At 33.7% G+C, this 27,104-nt stretch overlaps 2 protein-coding genes, 1 long non-coding RNA gene and 2 pseudogenes across 3 annotated transcripts; 4 read left to right on the top strand and 1 right to left on the bottom strand.

The window, feature by feature from the left end:
- The first annotated feature begins 13 nt into the window (after positions 1 to 13).
- Positions 14 to 4,618, top strand: LOC116141327 (uncharacterized protein At2g38710-like). Its single transcript, XM_031426846.1, has 5 exons — positions 14 to 307; positions 1,891 to 2,010; positions 2,745 to 2,859; positions 3,231 to 3,324; positions 4,111 to 4,618. The coding sequence occupies exons 1-5, from the start codon at positions 204 to 206 to the stop codon at positions 4,290 to 4,292; spliced, it is 615 nt and encodes a 204-aa protein (XP_031282706.1). The 5' UTR covers positions 14 to 203; the 3' UTR covers positions 4,293 to 4,618.
- A 2,008-nt stretch (positions 4,619 to 6,626) lies between these two features.
- Positions 6,627 to 9,742, top strand: LOC116141346 (annotated as a pseudogene).
- A 254-nt stretch (positions 9,743 to 9,996) lies between these two features.
- Positions 9,997 to 11,423, bottom strand: LOC116141397. Its single transcript, XR_004129790.1, has 4 exons — positions 11,010 to 11,423; positions 10,855 to 10,914; positions 10,526 to 10,674; positions 9,997 to 10,275 (listed from the first exon to the last, which is right to left on the bottom strand). It is a non-coding gene; the product is annotated as an uncharacterized LOC116141397 (long non-coding RNA).
- Positions 11,424 to 12,200: 777 nt separating this feature from the next.
- Positions 12,201 to 16,182, top strand: LOC116141343 (annotated as a pseudogene).
- A 3,188-nt stretch (positions 16,183 to 19,370) lies between these two features.
- On the top strand, positions 19,371 to 26,761 carry LOC116141373 (vesicle-associated membrane protein 727). The gene is made up of 6 exons (XM_031426884.1): positions 19,371 to 19,565; positions 19,671 to 19,873; positions 20,222 to 20,420; positions 20,507 to 20,627; positions 26,194 to 26,256; positions 26,346 to 26,761. Exons 2-6 carry the CDS (start codon positions 19,684 to 19,686, stop codon positions 26,487 to 26,489), a joined length of 717 nt encoding a protein of 238 aa, XP_031282744.1. The 5' UTR covers positions 19,371 to 19,565; positions 19,671 to 19,683; the 3' UTR covers positions 26,490 to 26,761.
- Positions 26,762 to 27,104: the final 343 nt, after the last annotated feature.

The raw sequence follows: 27,104 nt of genomic DNA, 5'->3' as shown, positions 1-27,104 counted from the left end.
ACTATAAATTTAAAAGAAATAAAAAAAAAAAACTCTCTCTATCTCTCTCCTCTTTAAACAAGTAAGCAGAAAAGCAAAGCTTTCTTCTTCAATTATTTTTATACATTCTGTAGCTCAACACAACAAGAAGAAAGAAGAGAATTCCATTCATCTTCAACGGAGACCACCACCATTTCTCAAAGCTTCGCAATTTGAAAACAAAAATGGTGTCGGCTAACCGAGAAATGGCGGTGTACTGTTTCGACACTCTCGTGGCTCACTACAGCAGCCAAGATGCTCCGCCTCCTGCCTTTGATGAGGGCCAGCAGTAATTTCTTTTATTTATTTATTTATTTTTTGCTTATTATATATATCTTTTCATATATATTTCGTTAATACGCTGCGTTTTTTTTTTTTTTTTGTGATCATCGCCTCTTTTTGCGTTCTATTTTTGCTCCAATTTTAATATTTTAATTTTACTAGTTGGGTTTAGTGTTTTTGCTTCAATTATGATGATCTGCATGTTCTTCTATCTAATTTTACTCAACTTACTGCAATCTTATTTTTTTCAATTATTCCGAAATAACTATGATTTCTTTATGGGTTTCATATATATTTTATTAAAAGTTTTAGTTTTTGGGAATTTAATGAGAGATTTACTAAACGTATTAAAATTATTTCTTTATGTAGTATGTTTTTGCTGATTCTTGTGGCTCTGTATTAATTTGCGGATGGATTTATAAGTTTTAATGTGTGTTATAGTTGGCTCTACATGAATAAATGGAGGGCTGCTCTCTAAAATTTTGCTATTTGACAATGCACTGTATGCTTTTTTTTTGTGTGTGTATGGTATAAAATTTTGATGGTAAGGGTTTGGTTAAGTACTCCTTTGGTTCTGCTTTTGGAATGACCAAAAGAGCTTTTTCAATGTGAAAGCATTTTTTTTCACTAATTTATCGTCCTTTGGTTAAACTTTGAGAGGAGATTCTCAAAACTAGAAAAAAATTTATTGGCTTCAGTGATAAATTCTTTTTGACCTACTGAATTCTCCAAATACAGATGTTATTTCAAAAATCTCACCAGACACTCATAACAGAGCTCCATTTTGCTTAAAAGGACTTATGTTTAATGTAATTGTATTTTATTTTACTGAAAGCTGTGATTAACAGCCAAACAAATGGATATTTTTGTTAAAAGATTTTTTTTTTTTGAATAAGCATACCAAACAAAGTCTGCTGACTGCTTTAGAACTTATGACCACTTTGTTACTTTTGTAATGCAATATTGTCGATTCGGTTTAAAATTCACCTGATTGTTGTCATATATTGTGTTCACGTAGTTGTAATGCAATGCCAAGTTCAGAAGGCCCTTGAGCTAATTTCTTGTTATTTTTCTTCTGTTTGCCATGGTGGTTGTAAGATTATTGAGCATAACTTTTCATTTTACTTTCTTGCCCTCTAGAACTGTTTTTCTGTTCACTTTTTCTGTCTTTTAATCGATGGAGATTTTGCTGCTGCAGTGAATTTGGGGGTTCATGAAACAATTTTGATTTAGAGTTGCTTATGCCTTTACTTCTTTTTTCTTTGCGTTAATTGGTGGTGCTTCATTTTCTTCTTTTATGGGGGGTTTGGATTTGCTTCTAGTGAAGTAAGAATATCATACCATTTTATATGCCTTATGTGTTCTTGATTTTCTGTTAATACTTTCGTTGTATTGATTTTATATCATCCAATAATTCTACAGTAGGTTATACTTTAATATGTGCTTCTTTGGTGTTTGGTTATAGTGTACAAGTCATTCAGTCTGCTCAAAGTTGATATGCAGAAAGAAAATATTGGCCCCTGTGCTTTGTATGAAGAACTGTGTTAGAAATGATGTCAACATTTAATACTCATCTTATTCTGGTTTCAGCCCATTGTTTGTGACTTGGAAAAAAATGGTGAATGGTGGGGAGCCTCGTTTGCGTGGATGCATTGGAACCCTAGAAGCTCGTGCCTTGATTAATGGCTTTAAGGACTATGCTTTGACCAGGTAATTTGAAAAACACATGCTTTAGATCTGAGTTATATATGTGTTAATCGTGGTGTTGTTGCTATGGATTCTTTCTCTCCTTGACATGTGTGACACTTTTGCTGGGTGAACTCTTGATTTTAGATCCACTTGCAATTTGTACACTGGTGTCAGTACAATGATTTTCTGTGTCATATTTTCCCTTTTGTTTTGGCTAATCTTTTGCAATGTTTTCTTTTTGACAAGAAAGAAGAAAATATATGAGAAGTTATTTTGTGGTATAAATTGATAAAGCAAGAGTAATGGATCCTATCTTTATTCAATTTGTCTATGCTTTTGTGTGTATTAGTTCAATGGTAGAGTTCACCTCTGATATTTATGTCATTGTGCCTAGAGTATGAAGTTTCTTGGCCACATGGACATTGCGATGTTTGTGTATAATATTTAAAGTAAGTCCTGCTCAGCTCAAAGGCCTCAAGAATTGTTAAATTTGAGGATGAGTCAGCCTTAGAACTCTGGCCCTATGCTGTAGTTTAATGGTAAATATGAAATAGTTGTTAAGCATTTCTCTCTCTCAATATCTTTTTTTGTAGTTGGCTGGTATATAAGATGATGGGATGGTTAGGGAATTATGCCGTTCAACAGTTCCACTTGCTTTAATTAATTTTCACCTTCTTTCAAGTCCTTAATTTTTTTTTTTTTTTATTTATGAAATGCTTGTAAAACAAAGAATCTTTATTTGTGATATTTTGCAGTGCTTTGAAGGACCGCAGGTTTCCTCCTATACAAGCTAAAGAATTGCCATATTTGGAATGTACAGTATCCATTCTGACTGATTATGAAACTGCTAACAACTATCTTGACTGGGAGGTATGTCCTTTTTTTTAACTTGTTTTAGTTCTTGGAACTCTAGGACTAGGATATGGGTGCATCAGCTCTGGAACAGCAGCTTTCCCCTCTAGTTACTTGATTTATGCTTGAGTGGATAGAGTATTGAAATTCGTTGATGACATCCAATCTTGGTTTTGATTGGATATCTTCTCTTTTGCATTGTGTGACGGGGATAAATCATGTAAGCTTTTTGCTTGGTGTTCCTACTGCAAATTCTGCTAGTCATTGTTCAGATGCTGAATAGATTGATGATACTTCATAAATTATAAACAGGATCCACCGTAAATGTTGTTTCATTTTCTCTCCTTTTGATCTGTTGACCATTCTAATTTTGGTTACTCCAATTTCAGGTTGGAAAGCATGGTATAATTATTGAGTTTACCGACCCTGACTATAATGCAAGGAGAAGTGCCACATACCTGCCTGAGGTGCCTGCCCACGAAGGTAAAATCTTGCATGCTCGGTTAAGAGAAGCCACTAAATTGGAATTTGTTTTTGCAGAAGTAAGGGAGGGAGTGTGGAAAACGGAAGCAATTCTTTGACCTAACGTAGTTTCAATCATTAGGTTGAGAAATTAATTGATGCAAAAAATTTGTTTTCATTCAATTTGAAGGCGATGATGAAGATATTATTTTTTGAGTGGATAAGCCATACTTCTCTTTTCCTTTTATTTTTATTTAATTATTGCAGTTGTTATCTGAAAGGTAGCCTTACTGCTACTTTTCACTTGAAGCTGAGTCATATTTTCACTAAAGTTTTCTTTTTCCATTTCAAAGACCAAGTTATTCCTCTGCAAATAATTTGTAGCTAGCTATGCCACTAATTCCCTATTTGTACTGCTAGGACAACGAAACTGCTTTTATGGTACTCATTGTGTTTTCATTCATTCAGTATTAACAAGATACGAAATTCTTATTTGTTACAACAGGAAGTTGAGCGACACTGTGATTTTCCCTTTCAAAAACACCTTTTACATGCCTGTATGAAAATCAAAAGCCCTTTCCCTTCCCAATGTTTGTCATTACCTGCTTTGAGCGGTTCCAATCATCACTGTGTGATGACAAATAACATTGTCTCTGAAGTGAATGATATTCGGAAAAAACATGTTATTTCTTTTTTCCAAGTTTTGCATTCCAGTGCACAAGCAATTCATAATACCATGGACTAAATTTTTTCCTGATGACTGTAGGTAACTTGGGTACACCTTTTGTGACTGTATTTTGGTTTCAGGTTGGACCAAGATGGAAGCAATTAACTCACTTATTCGTAAAGCTGGCTATAATGGCACCATCACTGAATCACTCCGAAAGCGTATACGACTAACCCGTTATCAGAGCACACTATTTACTTTGCAATACAGCGAATATGTCTCATATGTCAAGGAAACTAGGGGCTCACCTCCAGCTGTCTAAGCCGGGCAGCAGTTGATTCTTCCAGACTGCTTTTGCTGAAGCTGCAAAGCTGGTTTGGCCAAATCAAAATACTTACTCCAAAATAATTTGAAAAACAAAAAAGGTGGGTTGGAATGGCTTTGTTTGTGTTCCTGCCCATGTTGCTTTAATTATTGTGATGAACTTTTCATACAATTCTTCAACTTCATGTAATTTTGAAGAAGGAACACAAATTTCATTGCTGTTGTTTCATGACATTCTCTCATTTGTCAGCTTCTCTGGTAATGCTGTACAAGTTTAAACTATTTAGTCTAAGTTGTGATATTCCAAAGTGTGTTGTTTATTTACCTCGTATTTTTTTCTGTTTCTCTTATTTTCTCGTGTATGGTAGATTTCATTGATTTCTCCTGCGTTTTGGTCTAAGTAAACTGAATCTAATGAGTTTCCTTTGTTTCGAAAATATATAAATAGTTTTCCTGGTAAAATTGAGAAATTTCAGAGAGATTTATAGCGAATACTGAAGGAAGTTTATGATGATTTTCAAAACTTTAGAGAAGAATTTGCCTACATTTTAAATCAGGAAGATTAATCTGCAGATCTCAGGAATATCAATGAGATTTTCCTTAGTTGTAGTTGTGAAAATAATTTTACATCAGTGAGTGATTTCTATCTTTCTATGTACATGATTACATTATGACTGCTTGTTTTTACTGTTAATTTGATTTTAAACAAACCTTACAGATTGGTAAAGCCTTCAGAATTGGCCACCAAAGTTTTAAAACCCGGGCAAGGTGAAACTCGGCACAGTGGCCGGGTCTTGGGTTGATTGATTGAACCAGTTTGACCCGGTGACGTCAACATGTTCAAAGGTTTGAAAGCCAGCAAAAATTACTCTTGGCAAATTACATAAGTCCTCACAGATTTGAAATCCTACAAAACACCCTTGACAAGTTTCCATAAGTCCGTATAGGTTTGAAATCCCATAAAAACACCTCAAATTACACTGTCCGCATTGACAACCCATGCCAAATAGGGCTTGTTTCCGGTGTCGACAACACACCCCATCAACACAAAAACTCTCCCCTCAGCCTCTTGACCATAACTCATCCCACCTCACCCTTGTTTGCCTTACCAATCGTCGACAACAGCCAACTATTGTTGTCGTGCGATTTTTGTGATTTCTTGTCGTTTCATTCACCGAAAATCACCTCCGTCACTACCTTTTAACTCATCGGCCCTTCCTCTTCAAAACCCCTAACATCTCAATCACCAATTGCTCGCCTATCTTCATGCTCCTCTTTGGGGTTTGCCATGAACAATCGAAATTGGTAACCCAACCCATAGAAAACCCTGGGTCCTGGTTGAACCGGTTCAACTGATCGGGTTTTACCATATAGACATAAAGTATACAAATTCTTCATTAAAAACCGGATGAAATTCTTGATATCAGATTACTATATTATCATGTTTTAACTTATAAGCTACAATATAACAGGAGCAATATATTTATATTTTTATGAAAGTGAAATGTATACTAGATGCATTGTGAAGTATTTAGATTGAACTCAACCTTACTTCATATAATGAAATATAATTTCATATAACGTATAAATATGAACTTTCATATTACCACAATCTATAAAGTTGAATTTTACTTTTACAAAACAGAATAATCATCTTACCGCTCCAATTAATATTGGATCTTTCCATCTTATGCATGTTAAAAGTTGATTCAAATCCTATAGTTTATATTAATCTGGAATTGTTACAAAAGTGTTTGTATCATCTTAACTAAATAAGGTTAAAGACATTTAATTGATTTGCACGCATTGAATGGATGCAGGCATGTAGCCACACTCACCCTTTTTTTTTTTTTTTTTTTTAATACACTATATGATATTTTTTTATAATATGCGACTCCTACATTTCTACACTCTCAATTCCCTGAAGTTCAAGAAAATATTAAAAGGCCCTAAAGTATGTCAATTTAATTATCACCTACCTACTTTAACCATGAAATCAAAGTCGAACCAAAGAGGAGATAGGTGATGATTTTTACTTATAGGTTATTGTATAATTTCTTAAACCTCAGGGAGGTAAGAATAATAAGCCTTAAGCTTTTTTGATAAAATCAAATGAAATTTTCTTTTTCAATTTCGTAAACTATAAATTAAAAGAAAAAAAAAAAAACCTCTCTATCTCTCTCCTCTTTAAACAAGTAAGCAGAAAGCAAAGCTTTCTTCTTCAATTATTTTTATACATTCTGTAGCTCAACACAACAAAGAAAGAAGAGAATTCCATTCATCTTCAACGAGACCACCACCATTTCTCAAAGCTTCGCAATTGAAAACAAAAATGGTGTCGGCTAACCGAGAAATGGCGGTGTACTGTTTCGACACTCTCGTGGCTCCTACAGCAGCCAAGATGCTCCGCCTCCTGCCTTTGATGAGGGCCAGCAGTAATTTCTTTTATTTATTTATTTTTTTGCTTTATTTAATATCTTTTCATATATATTTCGTAATACGCTGCGTTTTTTTTTTTTTTTTTGTGATCATCGCCTCTTTTTGCGTTCTATTTTTGCTCCAATTTTAATATTTTAATTTTACTAGTTGGGTTTAGTGTTTTGCTTCATTATGATGATCTGCATGTTCTTCTATCTAATTTTACTCAACTTACTGCATCTTTTTTTTTCAATTATTCGAAATAACTATGATTTCTTTAGGGTTTCATATATATTTTATTAAAAGTTTAGTTTTTGGGAATTTAATGAGAGATTTACTAAACGTATTAAAATTATTCTTTATGTATATGTTTTTGCTGATTCTTGTGGCTCTGTATTAATTTGCGGTGGATTTATAAGTTTTAATGTGTGTTATAGTTGGCTCTACATGAATAAATGGAGGGCGGCTCTCTAAATTTTGCTATTGACAATGCACTGTATGCTTTTTTTTTTTGTGTTGTGTATGGTATAAATTTTGATGGTAAGGGTTTGGTTAAGTACTCCTTTGTTGTCTGCTTTTGGAATGACCAAAAGAGCTTTTTCAATGTGAAAGCATTTTTTTCACTAATTTACGTCCTTTGGTTAAACTTTGAGAGGAGATTCTCAAAACTAGAAAAAAATTTATTGGCTTCAGTGATAAATTCTTTTTGACTACTGAATTCTCCAAATACAGATGTTTTCAAAAATCTCACCAGACACTCATAACAGGCTCCATTTTGCTTAAAAGGACTTATGTTTAATGTATTGTATTTTTTTACTGAAAGCTGTGTATAACAGCCAAACAAATGGATATTTTTGTTAAAAGATTTTTTTTTTGAATAAGCATACCAAACAAAGTCTGCTGACTGCTTTAGAACTTATACCACTTTGTTACTTTTGTAATGCAATATTGTCGATTCGGTTTAAAATTCACCTGATTGTTGTCATATATTGTGTTCTCGTGTTGTAATGCAATGCCAAGTTCAGAAGCCCTTGAGCTAATTCTTGTTATTTTTCTTCTGTTGCCATGGTGGTTGTAAGATTGAGCATAATTTTCATTTTACTTTCTTGCCCTCTAGAACTGTTTTTCTGTTCACTTTTTCTGTCTTTTAATCGATGGAATTTTGCTGCTGCAGTGAATTTGGGGGTTCATGAAACAATTTTGATTTAGAGTTGCTTATGCTTTACTTCTTTTTTCTTTGCGTTAATTGTGGTGCTTCATTTTCTTCTTTTATGGGGGTTTGGATTTGCTTCTAGTGAAGTAAGAATATCATACCATTTTATATGCCTTATGTGTTCTTGATTTTCTGTAATACTTTCGTTGTATTTATTTATATCTCCAATAATTCTACAGTAGGTTATACTTTAATATGTGCTTCTTTGGTGTTCGGTTATAGTGTACAAGTCATTCAGTCCTTCTGCTCAAAGTTAATATGCAGAAAGAAAATATTGGCCCCTGTGCTTTGTATGAAGTGTTAGAAATGATGTCACATTTAATACTCTCTATTCTGGTTTCAGCCCATTGTTTGTGACTTGGAAAAAAATGGTGAATGGTGGGGAGCCTCGTTTGCGTGGATGCATTGGACCCTAGAAGCTCGTGCCTTGATTAATGGCTTTAAGGACTATGCTTTGACCAGGTAATTTGAAAACACATGCTTTAGTCTGAGTTATATATGTGTTAACATGGTGTTGTTGCATGATTCTTTCTCTCCTTGACATGTGTGCACTTTTGCTGTGTGAACTCTTGATTTTAGAGCCACTTGCAATTTGTACACTGGTGTCAGTACAATGATTTTCTGTGTCATATTTTCCCTTTTGTTTTGGCTAATCTTTGCAATGTTTTCTTTTTGACAAGAAAGAAGAAAATATATGAGAAGTTTTTTGTGGTATAAATTGATAAAGCAAGAGTAATGGTCCTATCTTTATTCAATTTGTCTATGCTTTTGTGTTTATTAGTTCAATGGTAGAGTTCACCTCTGATATTTATGTCATTGTCCTAGAGTATGAAGTTTCTTGGCCACATGGACGCGATGTTTGTGTTATATTTAAAGTAAGTCCTGCTCAGCTCAAGCGCTCAAGAATTGTTAAATTTGAGGCTGAGTCAGCCTTAGAACTCTGGCCCTATGCTGTAGTTTATGGTAAATATGAAATAGTTGTTAGCATTTTCCTCTCTCAATATCTTTTTTTGTAGTTGGCTGGTATATAAGATGATGGGATGTTAGGAATTATGTCGTTCAACAGTTCTACTTGCTTTAATTAATTTTCACTTCTTTCAAGTCCTTAATCCTTTTTTTTTTTTTTTTTTTTTTTTATTTATGAAATGCTGTAAAAAAAGAATCTTTATTTATTTTGTTATATTGTGTATTTTGCAGTGCTTTGAAGGCCGCAGGTTTCCTCCTATACAAGCTAAAGAATTGCCTATTTGGAATGTACAGTATCCATTCTGACTGATTGAAACTGCTAACAACTATCTTGACTGGAGGTATGTCCTTTTTTTTAACTGTTTTAGTTCTTGGAACTCTAGGACTAGGATTGGTGCATCAGCTCTGGAACAGCAGCTTTCCCCTCTAGTTACTTGATTTAGCTTGAGTGGATAGAGTATTGAAATTCGTTGATCGACCATCTTGGTTTTGATTGGATATCTTCTCTTTTCATGTGTTGACGGGGATAAATCATGTAAGCTTTTTGCTTGGTGTTCCTACTGCAAATTCTGCTAGTCATTGTTCATGCTATAGATTGATGGATACTTCATAAATTATAAACAGGATCCACCGTAAATGTTGTTTCATTTTCTCTCCTTTTGATCTGTTGACCTTTCTAATTGTGTTACTCCAATTTCAGGTTGGAAAGCATGGTATAATTATTGAGTTTACCGACCCTGACTATAATGCAAGGAGAAGTGCCACATCCTGCCTGAGTGCCTGCCCACGAAGGTAAAATCTTGCATGCTCGTGTTGAGCCACTAAATTGGAATTTGTTTTTGCAGAAGTAAGGGAGGGAGTTGGAAAACGGAACAATTCTTTGACCTAACGTAGTTTCAATCATTAGGTTGAGAAATTAATTGATGCAAAAAAATTGTTTTCATTCAATTTGAAGGCGATGATGAGATATTATTTTTTGAGTGGATAAGCCATACTTCTCTTTTCCTTCTATTTTTATTTATTATTGCGTTGTTGTCGAAGGTAGCGTTACTGCTACTTTTCACTTGAAGCTGAGTCATATTTTCACTAAAGTGTTTCTCTTAGTTCTAGCAATCAGCTGTATTGAACATCTATTTGATACTGAGTAACTAATGTTGATACACATTCTGTATGCCTCTTTATTTGGCATTTTTAGTAATAAACTTCCGGCAACAAATTATAATGTCACCAACCTCATCAACAACGTTTACAAAACAAGTTCCATGACTAGATTCGATTGATATCCAGCACCCACCAATTCTCATTTTTGATCGCTGCCATATGTTCACTCTTCCAGCTAATATTCTTGGATGACGCATGATATACCTTAAACACCACAATTACCCTGAAGTTATAAACAACTTTAGCCTGTCGTTTTGAGTAAAACATAAACCAAAAAATTACGAATGGTGAATGAAAGTTATTGAAAACAGAAATTAGAAAATGTGCATTAAACAAATATAATAGAATAGAGATTAGAGGAACTAAAAACCATGTCCTACTCAACAAAAAACCAATCAGCATGCGGCAAAAAACATATCTATTGACTAACATTTAGGTTAGCAATAATTCAATAAAAAATCAAAAATAAATACCTGCACACCACCACCTAGACCATTTGTTTCTGTATCATCTTCATATCATCAAGCTGCGAATCAAGCTCAGGTTTATCATTTTTCTGATGGGTATCAGTGGCAGGTGGGTTTTCCCCATCTTCATTTATTTGCTTTTCCTGTATATATTCCTGTAAACTTCAATATCAATTAATGAAACACAAACATTTGATAAAGAAATATGCTTTGTAGGCCAAAACCAAGCCCCAATACCAAATGCAAAATAGTTGCTTAAAAAAATAACCATACAAATGCATTTCATCTGCATCGAATCTGAACAAAAATTTTTGAACATTCAAAGAAAAAATCACCTTATCATTGTTGCTATCTGGTTCAGTATCTGTCCCAATTACTCTACAAACAATCTCTCTCTTTTTCCAGTAAAATATACATTAAACACAATACTTCATTACTTGAGACACCAAAAAATAAATAAATTAAGAACAAAACAAACTAAAAATGTTACCTTGAAACCTGGTATGAACTAAAACTTGCAAAACGACAACATTCTAGGCGAGGAACATGTAAACAAGCTAAAAATGGCTGGAAACGAACATGGCAGCAAGAACTACGCTGGCAGCAAACTCAAGTTCCCGCGAAAACTTGTCGTGAAATTCATGTTTGTAATCGAAAAACGAGAAGTTTTAGTTGGATTGAAGCAACATTGTAAAGCTTGGAGATCTTAAGGTTTTTGGGTGTAAATTTGGAGATTTTTTTTGAAATCTTATCTTGACACTGAACAACATTTCGAGAGTCCATGAAGATAAGGGGGAGAGGACGAGCTGGAAGGAGAAGAAGGGTCAAGTGGTGGCAGGAGAGGCCGAGAGAGAGAGAGAGAAAAGGAGATTTGAACTTTAGGGTTTGCAAATTTTTTGAAAATGAATTGATTCATGGGGTTGTGCTAAATTTTGAAATTTAGGGTTAGAAAACTTTTTTTTTTTTTTTTTTGGAATAAGTGACGTGGCATTTTAGTGAGCTGGTATATATGAGGTGGCACTATTACGTCAGATGTCATGTTGTAAAAGAATGTTATGAGTGTTGTGTGTGCAATGTTATTGAAAGCAAAAAGCCCCTATAAAATGGCAAGTTGAGGTTATCCTAGTACTTTTGAGAAAAAACCAAGGGTAATATAGGCACTTTTCACCCCTTTTTTTTTTTTTTTTTAATACACTATATGATATTATTTTATAATATGCGACTCCTACATTTCTACACTCTCAATCCCTGAAGTTCAAGAAAATATAAAGCGACCCTTAAAGTATGTCAATTAAATTATCACCTACCTACCTTTAACCATGAAATCAAGTCGAACCCAAAGAGGAGATAGGTGATGATTTTTATACTTATAGGTTATTGTTAATTTCTTAAACCTCAGGGAGGTAAGAATAATAAGCCTTAAGCTTTTTTTATAAAATCAAATGAAATTTCTTTTTCAATTTCGTAAACATAAATTTAAAAAAAAAAAAAAAAAACTCCTCTATCTCTCTCCTCTTTAAACAAGTAAGCGAAAAGCAAAGCTTTCTTCTTCAATTATTTTTATACATTCTTAGCTCAACACACAAGAGAAGAAAGAAGAATTCCATTCATCTTCAACGGAGACCACCACCATTCTCAAAGCTTCGCAATTGAAACAAAAATGGTGTCGGCTAACCGAGAAATGGCGGTGTACTGTTTCGACACTCTCGTGGCTCACTACAGCAGCCAAGATGCTCCGCCTCCTGCCTTTGATGAGGCAGCAGTAATTTCTTTTATTTATTATTTTTTTTGCTTATATATATATCTTTTCATATATATTTCGTTCAATACGCTGCGTTTTTTTTTTTTTTTTGTGATCATCGCCTCTTTTTGCGTTCTATTTTTGCTCCAATTTAATATTTTAATTTTACTAGTTGGGTTTAGTGTTTTGCTTCAATTATGATGATCTGCATGTTCTTCTATCTAATTTTACTCAACTTACTGCAATCTTTTTTTTTCAATTATTCCGAAATAACTATGATTTCTTTAGGTTTCATATATATTTTATTAAAGTTTTAGTTTTTGGGAATTTAATGGAGAGATTACTAAACGTATAAAATTATTTCTATGTAGTATGTTTTTGCTGATTCTTGTGGCTCTGTATTAATTTGCGGATGGATTTAAATTTTAATGTGTGTTTAGTTGGCTCTACATGAATAAATGGGGCTGCTCTCTAAATTTTGCTATTGACAATGCACGGTATGCTTTTTTTTTTTGTGTGTATGGTATAAATTTTGATGGTAGGGTTTTGTTACTCCTTTGGTTCTGCTTTTGGAATGACCAAAAGAGCTTTTTCAATGTGAAAGCATTTTTTTCCACTAATTTATCGTCCTTTGGTTAAACTTTGAGAGGAGATTCTCAAAACTAAAAAATTAGTCTTCAGTGATAAATTCTTTTTGACTACTGAATTCTCCAAATACAGATGTTATTTCAAAAATCTCACCAGACACTCATAACAGAGCTCCATTTTGCTTAAAAGGACTATGTTTAATGTAATTGTATTTTATTTTACTGAAAGCTGTGATTAACAGCCAAACAAATGGATATTTTTGTTAAAAGATTTTTTTTATTTGAATAAGCATACCAAACAAAGTCTGCTGACTGCTTTAGAACTTATGACCACTTTGTTACTTTTGTAATGCAATATTGTCGATTCGGTTTAAAACACCTGATTGTTGTCATATTTGTGTTCTCGCGTAGTTGTAATGCAATGCCAAGTTCAGAAGGCCCTTGAGCTAATTTCTTTGTATTTTTCTTCTGATTGCCTGGGTGTTGTAAGATTATTGAGCATAACTTTTCATTTTACTTTCTTGCCCTCTAGAACTGTTTTCGTTTCACTTTTCTGTCTTTTAATCGATGGAGATTTTGCTGCTGCAGTGAATTTGGGGGTTCATGAAACAATTTTGATTTAGAGTTGCTTATGCGTTTACTTCTTTTTTCTTTGCGTTAATTGGTGGTGCTTCATTTCTTCTTTTATGGGGGTTTGGATTTGCTTCTAGTGAAGTAAGATATCATACCATTTTATATGCCTTAGTGGTCTTGATTTCTGTTAATACTTTCGTTGTATTGATTTTAATCATCCAATAATTCTACAGTAGGTTATACTTTAATAGGTGCTTCTTTGGTGTTCGGTTATAGTGTACAAGTCATTCAGTCCTTCTGCTCAAAGTTAATAGCAGAAAGAAATATTGGCCCCTGGTGCTTTGTATGAAGACTGTGTTAGAAATGATGTCAACATTTAATACTCATCTTATCTGGTTTCAGCCCATTGTTTGTGACTTGGAAAAAATGGTGAATGGTGGGAGCCTCGTTTGCGTGGAGCATTGGAACCCTAGAAGCTCGTGCCTTGATTAATGGCTTTAGGACTATGCTTTGACCAGGTAATTTGAAAACACATGCTTTAGATCTGAGTTATATATGTGTTAATCATGGTGTTGTTGCAAGGATTCTTTCTCTCCTTGACATGTGTGACACTTTTGCTGGTGAACTCTTGATTTTAGAGCCACTTGCAATTTGTACACTGGTGTCAGTACAATGATTTTCTGTGTCATATTTTCCCTTTTGTTTTGGCTAATCTTTTGCAATGTTTTCTTTTTGACAAGAAAGAAGAAAATATTGAGAAGTATTTTGTGGTATAATTGATAAAGCAAGATAATGGATCCTATCTTTATTCAATTTGTCTATGCTTTTGTGTGTATTAGTTCAATGGTAGAGTTCACCTCTGATATTTATGTCATTGTGCCTAGAGTATGAAGTTTCTTGCCCATGGACTTGCGATGTTTGTGTATAATATTTAAAGTAAGTCCTGCTCAGCTCAAAGGCCTCAAGAATTTTAAATTTGAGCTGAGTCAGCCTTAGAACTCTGGCCCTATGCTGTAGTTTAATGGTAAATATGAAATAGTTGTTAAGCATTTCTCTCTCTCAATATCTTTTTTTGTAGTTGGCTGGTTAATAAGATGATGGGATGGTTAGGGAATTATGTCGTTCAACAGTTCTACTTGCTTTAATTAATTTTCACTTCTTTCAAGTCCTTAATTCCCTTTTTTTTTTTTTTTTTTTTTTTGTATTTATGAAATGCTTGTAAAAAAGAATCTTTTTATTTATTGTTATTTGTGATATTTTGCAGTGCTTGAAGGACCGCAGGTTTCCTCCTATACAAGCTAAGAATTGCCATATTTGGATGTACATATCCATTCTGACTGATTATGAAACTGCTAACACTATCTTGACTGGGAGGTATGTCCTTTTTTTTAACTTGTTTTAGTTTCTTGGAACTCTAGGGACTAGGATATGGGTGCACAGCTCTGGAACAGCAGCTTTCCCCTCTAGTTACTTGATTTATGCTTGAGTGGATAGAGTATTGAAATTCGTTGATGACATCCAATCGGTTTTGATTGGATATCTTCTCTTTTGCATTGTGTACGGATAAATCATGTAAGCTTTTGCTTGGTGTTCCTACTGCAATTCTGCTAGTCATTGTTCAGATGCTGAATAGATTGATGATACTTCATAAATTATAAACAGGATCCACCGTAAATGTTGTTTCATTTTCTCTCCTTTTGATCTGTTGACCTTTCTAATTTTGGTTACTCCAATTTCAGGTTGGAAAGCATGGTATAATTATTGAGTTTACCGACCCTGACTATAATGCAAGGAAAGTGCCACATACCTCCTGAGGTGCCTGCCCACAGTAAAATCTTGCATGCTCGGTTAAGAGAAGCCACTAAATTGGAATTGTTTTTCAGAAGTAAGGGAGGGAGTGTGGAAAACGGAAGCAATTCTTTGACCTAACGTAGTTTATCATTAGGTTGAGAATTAATTGATGCAAAAAATTGTTTTCATTCATTTGAAGGCGATGATGAGATATTATTTTTTGAGTGGATAAGCCATACTTCTCTTTTCCTTCTATTTATTTAATTATTGCAGTTGTTCGGAAGGTAGCGTTACTGCTACTTTTCACTTGAAGCTGAGTCATATTTTCACTAAAGTTTTCTTTTTCCATTTCAAAGACCAAGTTATTCCTCTGCAAATATTTGTAGCTACTATGCCACTAATTCCCTATTTGACTGCAGGAACAAACTGCTTTTATGGTACTCATTGTGTTTTCATTCATTCATTATTAACAGATACGAAATTCTTATTTGTTACAACAGGAATTGAGCACACTGTGATTTTCCCTTTCAAACACCTTTTCATGCCTGTATGAAAATCAAAAGCCCTTTCCCTTCCCAATGTTTGTCATTACCTCTTTGAGCGGTTCAATCATCACTGTGTGATGACAAATAACATTGTCTCTGAAGTGAATGATATTCGGAAAAACATGTTATTCTTTTTTTCCAAGTTTTGCATTCCAGTGCACACAGCAATTCATAATCCATGGACTAAATTTGTACCTGATGACTGTAGGTAACTTGGGTACACCTTTTGTGACTGTATTTTGGTTTCGTTGGACCAAGATGGAAGCAATTAACTCACTTATTCGTAAAGCTGGCTATAATGGCACCATCACTGAATCACTCCGAAAGCGTATACGACTAACCCGTTATCAGAGCACACTATTTACTTTGCAATACAGCGATATTGTCTCATATTCAAGGAAACTAGGGCTCACTCCAGCTGTCTAAGCCGGGCACAGTTGATTCTTCCAGATGCTTTTGCTGAAGCTGCAAAGCTGGTTTGCCAAATCAAAATACTTACTCCAAAATAATTTGAAAAACAAAAAAGGTGGGTTGGAATGGCTTTGTTTGTGTTCTGCCCATGTTGCTTTAATTATTGTGATGAACTTTTCATACACATTCTTCAACTTCATTTAATTTTGAAGAAAGAACACAAATTCATTGCTGTTGTTCATGACATTCTCTCATTTGTCAGCTTCTCTGGTAATGCTGTACAAGTTTAACTATTTAGTCTAAGTTTGATATTCCAAATGTGTTTTTTATTTACCTCGTATTTTTTCTGTTTCTCTTATTCTTCGTGTATGGTAGATTTCATTGATTTCTCCTGCTTTTGGTCTAAGTAAACTAATCTAATGAGTTTCCTTTGTTTCGAAAATATATAAATAGTTTTCCTGGTAAAATTGAAATTTCAGAGAGATTTATAGCGAATACTGAAGGAAGTTTATGATGATTTTCAAAACTTTAGAGAAGAAATTTGCCTACATTTTAAATCAGGGAGTTAATCTGCAGATCTCAGGAAGATCAATGAATTTTCCTTAGTTGTAGTTGTGAAAATAATTTTCATCAGTGATGATTTCTATCTTTCTATGTACTTATTACATTATGACTGCTTGTTTTTACTGTTAATTTGATTTTAAACAAACCTTACAGATTGGTAAGCCTTCGAATTGGCCACCAAAGTTTTAAAACCCGGCAAGGTGAAACTCAGCACAATGGCCGAGTCTTTGGTTGATTGATTGAACCAGTTTGACCCGGTGACGTCAACATGTTCAAAGGTTTGAAAGCCACAAAATTACTCTTGGCAAATCATATAAGTTCTTACAGATTTGAAATCCTGCAAAACACCCTTGACAAGTTTCCATAAGTCCGTATAGGTTTGAAATCCCTAAAAACACCCCAAATTACCTGTCGCATTGACTACCCATGCCAAATAGGGCTTATTTCTGGTGTCGACAACACACCCCATCAACACAAAAACTCTCCCCTCGCCTCTTGACCATAATCCATCTCACCTCACCCTTGTTTGCTTACCAATCGTTGACAACAACCAACTATTGTCGTTATGCGATTTTTGCGATTCTTGTCGTTTCATTCACTGAAAATCACCTCCGTTGCCACCTTTTAACTCATCGGCCCTTCCTCTTCAAAACCCTAACACCCAACCACCAATTGCTCGCCTATCTTCATGCTTCTCTTTGGGGTTTGCCATGAACGATTGAAATTGGTAACCCACCCAAAGAAAACCCAGGTCCCGGTTGAACCGGTTCAACTGATGGTTTTACCATACAGACATAAAGTATCAAATTCTTCATTAAAAACCGGATGAAATTATTGATATCAGATTACTATATTATCATGTTTTAACTTATAGCTACAATATAACAGGAGCAATATATTTATATTTTTATGAAAGTGAAATGTATACTAGATGCATTGTGAAGTATTTAGATTGAACTCAACCTTATTTCATAATAAAATATAATTTCAGATAATGTATAAATATGAAACCACAATCTATAAAGGTGAATTTTACTTTTACAAAACAGAATAATCATCTTACCGCTCCAATTAATATTGGATCTTTCCATCTTATGCATGTTAAAAGTTGATTCAAATCCTATAGTTTATATTATCTGGAATTGTCGAAAGTGTTTGTATCATCTTAAACATAGTTAGACATTTAATTGATTTGCACGCATTGAATGGATGCAGGCATGTAGCCACACTCACACTTGTGACGTAACCGTTTTGCTGCCCAGGTCAATTGGTTGGATTGATGACATCAGCAGCCACACCACACTTTAGCGTAACCGTTTTGCTGCCCAGGTCAATTGGTTGGACTGATGACGTCAGCGATATTTTATTTTTAAAAATTACATATTAATCCTTTAGATTTTAATATATTACAAAATTTCCCTAAAAAGTTTGTCAGTCCCTAAAATCTGTATTTATTTCAAAAATACCCCCAAATTACCAACTATCCCTAACTTTGACATATCCTCCAAATACCGCTATAAATCACCAAATAGCCCTTATATTTTGAAATATTACAAAACCCCCCTAATACCTGAACTGGACCCAAACTACGGGTCCTGGTCCACCAGTCCGATTTTTAAAACAAAGCTTGTGGGTTCAATTGAACGACCTTGTATATTGTGGAATTTACAACTTTAACCCTACTTAAATTCCTATTGACCCCATAAAAAATTGTATTAATTAACACTTAAATTCATTTCCTCCCTCTCTCATATTTTTTCTTCCTTTAATTAGATTACTCGAAATGCTATTCCTTCGAAGGTGACAATGTAAGATGATGGTCATTTTTATGTGCTTAAAAATATTTTATTTTAGTTTTCTTAATTGATGAAAATCATAAGTTATGAGTTTTGTTGAGTTTAATAATGGGTTTGAAATTAAAGATTAAATTCCTAATTTTGATGTGGTTTTGATTTAATCTTGTTTTTGTTAAGGAGGGATTAATAATTATTATTTTAAGTTAAGTTCGATAAAATTTGATTAATTATTAGTTAATATTTAATAGATTTAAAGAATTGATGAAACCCTAAGTTATAGAGATTTGGAGATTTGGTTTAATTTTGATATATTAGTTAATTACTTAATATTTAGAGTTAAATTTAATGTTTTCATGGATTTATGAGTCTAATTTTATTAGATTAGTAAAAATTTTGAAAAACCTTAAGTTATAAGATTTGAGGCTTCTTTTTAGTCTTTTTTAATGATAAAGATAATAAGTTATAGATTTTTGTTGAGTTTAATAAATAATTTGAAATTAGAAAATTAAATTTCTAGATTTTGAACCCACCCACTAAAAGTACTTACTGAACGGATATACATATTTATTTTACGTGCAAATTGAACATATAAGTGTAATTTAGTCACATTAGATGGGTATGCTACAAATTATTACTAAAGTTTTTCCGATCTAACTGCCTTTTTTTTTTTTTTTTTTTTTTGAATTGTTGATTAGCAAAAGCCAAACGTGATTCTAAGGAATTTCACTTCCACAATTTCACATTTTCACTCTTTGGTTCCTTCAAAGAGAGGCGACTACACAAATGACAATAAAGTCCAAATCTTTTATATTCTTACTGTAAACCCATTTCTCTCTTCTCTTAACAAACAAAACAAGACGTTAACGATTCATTCCACGGTCTTAAACTCAGTTGGGCCACGTCTCTAATTCAATACCTTCATCGAACCCTTAAACACGAAGCAATAACACAGCATACTTAAGATTCCAAACTCTTTCAAATCCTTTCCGTTTCTGGGTTCAATTCACTTCACTCCACTTCAGATTCGCAAACCCTCCGGTTAGATCATCTACTGCTTTTGTGATTCTTTCTTTTATTTGTTGTTGTTTTTTCAGATTTTGTTGCATTTCTTATGTGGGTTTTTAATTTTTGCTGTGTTTGTAGATTTAACTGAGAGATGAATCAGAACGGTTTGATATACAGCTTTGTTGCAAAAGGGACTGTGGTTTTAGCGGAACACACATCGTACTCTGGAAATTTCAGTACCATAGCCGTTCAATGTTTGCAGAAATTGCCTTCTAATAGCAGCAAGTATACATATTCGTGCGATGGCCACACTTTTAACTTCCTCCTTGACTCTGGATTCGGTATTTTCTTTTTCTTTTTCTGTTTATTAATGTAGATTTTTAATGGTGATTGCATTGGAATCTGAGGTTTGGTCTAATTACAGGCAGAGAAGAGGCTGGAATGTCTCTTATAAGTTTTAGAGTTTTGATAAATTTTATGAAACGTGAAAGAAAATTTGTGGTAAAAGTTTAGGGAAGGTTTATGAAAATTTTCAAAACTTTGGAGGATTACTAGAGGGTTTGCCTGTAATTAGGCGCAACATTAGAGAAGGTTGATGTAATTTTTTCTGGATTTGTTTTGGATTTTTTACTTTTGATGTAGGAAATTGTGTTGTTGAAAATGCTTTGTTTTTTTGGTATTTGGTGCAGTATTTCTTGTCGTTGCAGATGAATCGGTTGGGAGGAATGTGCCCTTTGTATTTCTTGAGCGAGTGAAGGATGATTTTAAACAGCGTTATAGTGCTAATATTCAGAATGAGGGTTCACATCCTCTTGCTGATGATGATGAGGATGATGATTTGTTTGAAGATCGATTTAGCATTGCGTACAATCTTGACAGAGAATTTGGGTTCGTTTGTGCTTGATTATGTCGAAGTGTTTGTGTGTTCCATTACAGTATTATATTAGCTTCTAATGTTCTGCCATAACTTGTAGGCCAAGGCTTAAAGAGCACATGCAATATTGTATGGACCACCCAGAAGAGATAAGCAAGCTCGCGAAATTAAAGGCGCAAATAACTGAGGTCAAGGGGATTATGATGGACAATATTGAGAAGGTAATTTTTTTTCTTTCTTGAAAATTAGTTTAGGAAATGGGGATATTTACATGTAATGAAATAAATGGAATCATACCTTTATCATTTTGGGTATCATATAGATTTCGATCATGCTATTTGCTTTTTATTTTAGAAGCTTGAGTTGAGATATGACTTATTTTGGTGAAGTGTTGCAATACTTGTGTGGATATATTTATATTGTTAGAAATAGAGATGTCAAACTGCAATGGAGATGGGTACTATTTAACTAATTTAACCAAATGATATATTGAAATTTTTGGCAAGGGATAGTTTGACTATGTTGCCATTGTGCATGTTTTTGGACACAATACTTTCTCAAAGTTACCTGAGATTTATCTTCTCATAAGAAGGGAAATTCCCATGTTTCAGTAACCTAATGTTGATGGTTGAATTTGGTTTAAAATCTTAGTTTTTTAGTTGTTAATAGTAATATTTGAGTTGTTAACACACTAGCTTGTTCTAGGCTTCACTTGGGCATTTTATGGTATTAGAAAGGGCTGATAATGGGCATCAATTATTTGAAGGTGGTAGAAACAAGATGAAAATTGCATTTTTCAAAACATATTCTGAGATGGATTTGGTTTTGCTCCCATGATCAGTGGTCTTTTTAAAAAAAAAATTACAATATTATTTCATATGGGAAGTTGATGGATCAATTTAAGGCACAGTCTAGGTGTTTGCTCTTTTGTTTATTGCTGTTTTTAGTTTTGAATTGCATAGATTCACAGCTTGGGTGACACACGGTCACTCTTCAAAACCCAAGGCATTACACCTAGGTAAAATTTGCATAACAAAATCCAAAAGGTAAAAAAATGTCATTCATATTCCATAAGAACGGCATAGAATCAACTTACACAACAAATGCCAAAAGGTAACAAAACTCATATTCCATGAGAACAACATAGAAACAGGTTATAGAACGAACTCCAAAAGGTAACAAAGTTTCCTTGAATTTCATTCATATTCCATCTGTGGGTGTCTATTACAAGAGATTTCCAAGATACCTATTTTTTCTTAATTTTTCATAACCGGATAGGGGTTTTGAGTTGATGTGTTTTGTTTTTGTGGTTTTTGGGATACTGTAGTTTCTCTCCCTTTTTGTGTTCATATACACAAGATTTTTGAGTTTTTTGTAAAGCTCTTAAGTTGCATTCAGTGGACAACTGGTCCACCTTTGTATCCCTTTTTTATACATCAGTATACTAGTGTTTCCTATCAAAAAAAGGAACAGCATAGAAACAACTTATATAAAAGGTTTGTTATATATTTTAAACTAACTTAGAGAAGTTATTTATGAAACTTAAGGAATAGAGATGACAATGACTTTTGAAAAATAATGATGTTTTGAGGCTTTGACTCTTGGAGTTTACATTTAAAACCCTTGGAAACAGAGAGAACAATGATTTCTAGAAATAAGAACTCTTAAAGATTGAAGAGCAAATGAAAAAAAAAAAAAGAAAAGTGAAGTGGAAGATAGTGCCCAAAGCCTAGTTGTAGGAGCATAAAATAAAATTAAAAATGACACGTTAGCAAGTCAAGCAAAAAGTGTGACATACTAATGAAAGGAAGGAAAACACTTTTTTCCCTTTAAGGGCTCAACTATAAAAACGCAATTAGGATAGAGAAAGGGGGGAGGAGCATTAAATAGAGATATTTCTTAAAAGGTTCTCTTAGCTCTCTACAACAGTCTCCTATTTTCTAATCGTTTCCCAATTTTTCTCTTAACTTTCTTGTCAACTAAAACACCTCCAAATTACTTCAAAACTAAGGAAATCAAATGAAAATCTTCTTGTTCTGGATATGGTACCTCACAAAGCCATTTGGAAACAAGTTCTATGAACCTTTCTCGTTACAAAGTTCCTCATAAAATGGAATATCTATACATTTGATTTCTATAGCTTTAAAGTAATTTGCAGGGTGTTTGGTTGCCAAGAAAGTTAGAAAAAATCTGGGAAAGGGTCAGAAATTAGGGGAAAGTTCTAGTGAGCTTTTTAAGAAGATCTCTCTCCTTTCTTGATGATTCCCCCTTGCCCCTTTTTATCTATCTTAAACGTGTTTTTATAGTTGGCTCTCTTAAGCCAGAAAATTGTTTCCCTCCTTTCTTAGTACATCACACTTATTGTGTGACATGTTGGTGTGGCATTTATTTATTTTATTCTATGCTCCTACACTCTACATTAGTAATACACTATTGTCTATAGTATTCACTTTTTGAGGTCTAGTCATGAGACTTATAAGAGATGTATCCTACATGAAGTTTCAAATATTTATTCATTTGTTACTTTAAAATTGTGCCTATATATTTGCTTTTGTGAAGCGTGATTAATATGTTAATGGTTAGAGGAGAGATATGCTCACATTAGGTGTTGCAAATGTTATATATGAAGCCAGTAATAGATAATCATATACATTATTGGAATTAGAATTGAGTGTTCTTCAATCTAGATCTCAACTCATGTTTCTAAGTATATATCAACTTTTACTCATCTATGTGTACTAATCATGTTCGTGACACATCTTTTTATAGGTTTAAAACCATAATGAAAGTATCTAATGGACATTATGTGAGAAATAGTGGGTACATGAAAGTTGTAGATTTAGTACAAAAAGAAGTCTTACCATCATCATTCTAAACACAAAATGAAATATACACATGAGAAGTTATATGTGATCACAGCTCATGATTCATTCTTGTGAATAAAAATGATGGTGATAACGCCTCCTTTTATAGTCTTATTAAAGCTTAAATTTATAAGCATGTATAAAGTGGGTCACTATAAAAAGAAAGGGAAGGTAGTGGATTAATGAAAGGGTGTAACTTGTATAGAAGTAATGAAGAGATGAAATGTAATGATTTACATGAATCTTGTGGACATCTATCATCGTGTGTGTGTGTGTGTGTGTATGAATTTGATAAATTCATATAATGACGTTATCCTTCTTTCACTACTCTACTACATCTACTAATTTTACACTTTTCATATCCCTTGTATCTCTTACGTATTTCCCATCATATGCCTTGTTATCATTATTAGTCTAATAAAAGGAGGTTTTACCAACATGTAATGCGAAGTACACATGAGATGGAGTTGATAAATGAATGAAATACATGAGTTAAGATCATTGTTGAAGAAGATTGATTTTTCAAATTCTATTGTGTTTGTGTTTAATTTTCTTGTATGAAGTATGAGTCATCTTATCAACCACAGTAATTTTCTTGAATTAGTTCTTCTAGAGTGATCTAGTTTTTACAAATTCGTTTCCTATATTTCAAACCAGGCTTATCTACTTATAATTAAGGCAAATCTGAAGGAAGGCGCATGAAGTTTACCCATAAGAATATAAAGTATGAACACTTTGAGATAGGAAGGAGAATTCTATTATAACCGCATGGTGGATTTTGTTTGAAACTGAACTGGATTATGGCAGACTTGGGTGTTAAAAGTCTAGGAACATTTATAGAATCGATGTTGAACAAACATAGATCTAGTTGTGTCTTAGGTTTCTATTTAATAGAAAGCCTTGTAACATCACTTTTCCTGAAAGGTCTCTTGTTGTTGTAACTTGTCAGGTGATTAAAGATCTCTTACAGTCGGATTTGTCATGTTTATCTAAAATCGAAACCAAGAACTTTGTGAGCAAATCAAACTCCAGCCTATCTCCCAATCTTGTGCAGATTCTCATGTAGATTTTCTCACCAAATGTTCCCATTCACTCTGGAAGAATTCTGATTTCTTTATTCATCTTGGGAATTGGCAATTACATGCGCAATTTCATTCCCAACATTTCTCAACTTACCTCTTCACTTTCCCAGATAAGATGGTGCCAAAAGGTTTTAGAGTTTATGCATGTGGGAAACTATGATAGTCGACTTACATGGAGATAGCCGATCAACATAGCGATCGGTCGAATCTATGGTCAAGGCTCTCCTCTTATTCCACACACACTTACACCCACACACCTTTTAACATCATCTAAAATTACTAGTGGAAATAAAAGCGCATTAGAAGCAAAAATGAAAATGATATGGGAGATTTTTTTGCTATTCTTACCATTATCAGAATATTACTACATCCTTGAGGTTGAAAGAGAGTTTAAGAGTATAAGAGAAACATGGAAAGAAAATATGGAAGAGAAATTTGTACACAACTTGTTCTCCTCCCTCAAAACAAGAAGAAAACCTCTTATTTATAGGCAAATACAAAGAGCTTACATCCACGTGGAATACTACCATCATGTGAGAGAAAGAGAATTAAAATACATTTAATACATGGGTTGATATTTTTTACTTTTTTTTTTTTTTTTTTTTTGTTTTTACATTTATTACACTATGCCTACAATTGTTGACTTTTTTATTTCACACAAGAGTTATTATACTTGATATAGCAAACTGTCATATGTGTTAGAAGTTGAATTTGTCCCACATCGCCCCAATAGTAGGCTATTATGATGTATATAAGTGGTTGAGCTCTCTCCTCCCTTGAGCTAGCTTTTGAGAGTGAGTTCTACCCAAGCTCATTTTATCATGGTATTAGAGCCACGTTTGTTTCTCTCTCCTCGTTGGTTGGAGTGATAATAGGTTTAGACCCCATCTTTGCACGCCGAGCGTGAGGGAGGGTATTAAAAGTTGAATTTGTCATACATCGCCCTAATAATGGGTTGTTATGGTGAATATAAATAGTTGAGCTCCCTCCTCCCTTGAGCTAACTTTTGGGAGTGAATTCTACCGAAGCCCACTTTATCAATATGGTCCACATATATTTTACAGATAAACATAAAGGACATAAACATTTATTTTAAGACCCGTAGTATTTTAGATAAACGTGACAAATCCGACTGTAAGAGATCTTTAATCATCTGCGACTGTAAGAGATATTTAATCATCTGATAAGTTTGTAACGAGTACGTAGTAATATTCTGATAATGGTAAAAATAGCAAAACTCACCCTTGTTCATACTTCTCATGTTCAATCCATCATGATGATTCAATCACCTGATCTTCAAAAGATAGGACAAAATTTCAATTATGACGCAAATTTTTCTTCTCTTAAGGAAACTGTGACTCAACAGCCAAAAGTAGTTCCTTCCAAAGCCATAGGTCCAAACCACTTCCTTGTTTCATGTATCAACCACTAACCTAGTTTAGTTCTTGTTCATCTTCTTCTTCATCAAACATATGCCAGACACACCTCCTGAATTCAATGGTCTCATCCACACCCATACCATTGTGAAAATGGCACCATCCTCGTGTTTTCTTATCAAATCTAATGTATTGAAAAGTGTAGACAATCCATGTATGATATACTAGGTGTTCGAAAACATCTTTGCATTATCTAGATTGGTAGAATGCAAAGGAAATTTGTCATCATGGAGAAAGAAATTCAAAGGCTGAGGATCTCTCTCTCTCTCTTGGGGAGCTTGGTCTTTGTGAAGATTTTGTACTATAAATAAGACATCATTTTATCTATCATAAAGTAGGCCAATCCATGAGCTTTCCATTGTTGATCTTAAACCAATAAAAAATTTCATTTTCCCTTTTGAGCAGGTTTTGGATCGTGGGGAGAGGATTGAGCTACTTGTGGACAAAACTGAAAACCTACAGTTCCAGGTACCTATTTTGATCTCTTTGGTCTTACATACATGAAAGGGATTTGGAGGAAGTTTATGACTGAAATCGCATTTTATCTTGATTTTTAGGCGGACAGCTTCCAGAGACAAGGCAGGCAACTCCGGCGAAAAATGTGGCTGCAGAATCTCCAAATGAAACTGATGATAGGAGGCGGAATTCTTATCCTAATCCTCATACTTTGGTTTATTGCCTGTGGAGGATTTAAGTGTTGATGGGGGCAAACCAAAACCTAGCCTTAATAGCATTCACTGTTTTTCACGTTCTATGTACAAAAAAAAAAAAAATGGAATAAAAAGATAGAAGATGAGTTTCTGGCTGTGTATGTGACCACTGGTGCTAATACTGTAGAATCCAACTATCTGTCTGTATTCTGTAGTACCTGATGGTTTTGTTAATACTGTAAAGGATATGTTTTGTTAGAATTTGGAACACTTTTTTGCTCATTTGAGAATATGGCTCAATTGATTTTATTATTATTTCTGTAGGTTCTCTTGTCATCATTTTTTAATGTGTTTGGTGAATGTTTTGTATGATTCCTGATTATTATATGCTCAACTAGTTGATTTGCTTCCAAATCTTAGTTTATCCAAAGTTTAAGAATGTTTGTTATGTTGCTGATCCTAGTCTTCCAGTAATAATGTTATCGAACCAATATCATTTAATCACTAGTAAGTGGTTTGATGATAAAAGAGCAAAAATGTCTAACATGTGTTCTTGAGTTTGACTCTTGTTAGACTATGTTTTAAAACCCAACTCGGGGTGAAACCTAACAAAATTTTTGGGTTCGGGTTGATCGGTTTAACCACTAACAGTCAAACCGGTTGACA

The sequence above is a fragment of the Pistacia vera genome, unplaced genomic scaffold (genome assembly GCF_008641045.1).
Source record: "Pistacia vera cultivar Batoury unplaced genomic scaffold, PisVer_v2 Contig398, whole genome shotgun sequence".
NCBI classification, from domain to species: Eukaryota; Viridiplantae; Streptophyta; class Magnoliopsida; order Sapindales; family Anacardiaceae; genus Pistacia; species Pistacia vera.
Note: the sequence above shows the minus strand (reverse complement) of the source record. Positions and strands in the feature narration are given on the sequence as shown.

Bases quoted from the DNA above. Each gene is read 5' to 3' on its own strand.
- LOC116141327 (XM_031426846.1), top strand. From the start codon at position 204: ATGGTGTCGGCTAACCGAGAAATGGCGGTGTACTGTTTCGACACTCTC. The intron at 308-1,890 runs GTAATTTCTTTT...TTCTGGTTTCAG, and splicing joins GCCTTTGATGAGGGCCAGCA to CCCATTGTTTGTGACTTGGA. The intron at 2,860-3,230 runs GTATGTCCTTTT...CTCCAATTTCAG, and splicing joins ACAACTATCTTGACTGGGAG to GTTGGAAAGCATGGTATAAT.
- LOC116141373 (XM_031426884.1), top strand. From the start codon at position 19,684: ATGAATCAGAACGGTTTGATATACAGCTTTGTTGCAAAAGGGACTGTG. The intron at 20,421-20,506 runs GTTCGTTTGTGC...CATAACTTGTAG, and splicing joins AATCTTGACAGAGAATTTGG to GCCAAGGCTTAAAGAGCACA. The intron at 26,257-26,345 runs GTACCTATTTTG...CTTGATTTTTAG, and splicing joins CTGAAAACCTACAGTTCCAG to GCGGACAGCTTCCAGAGACA.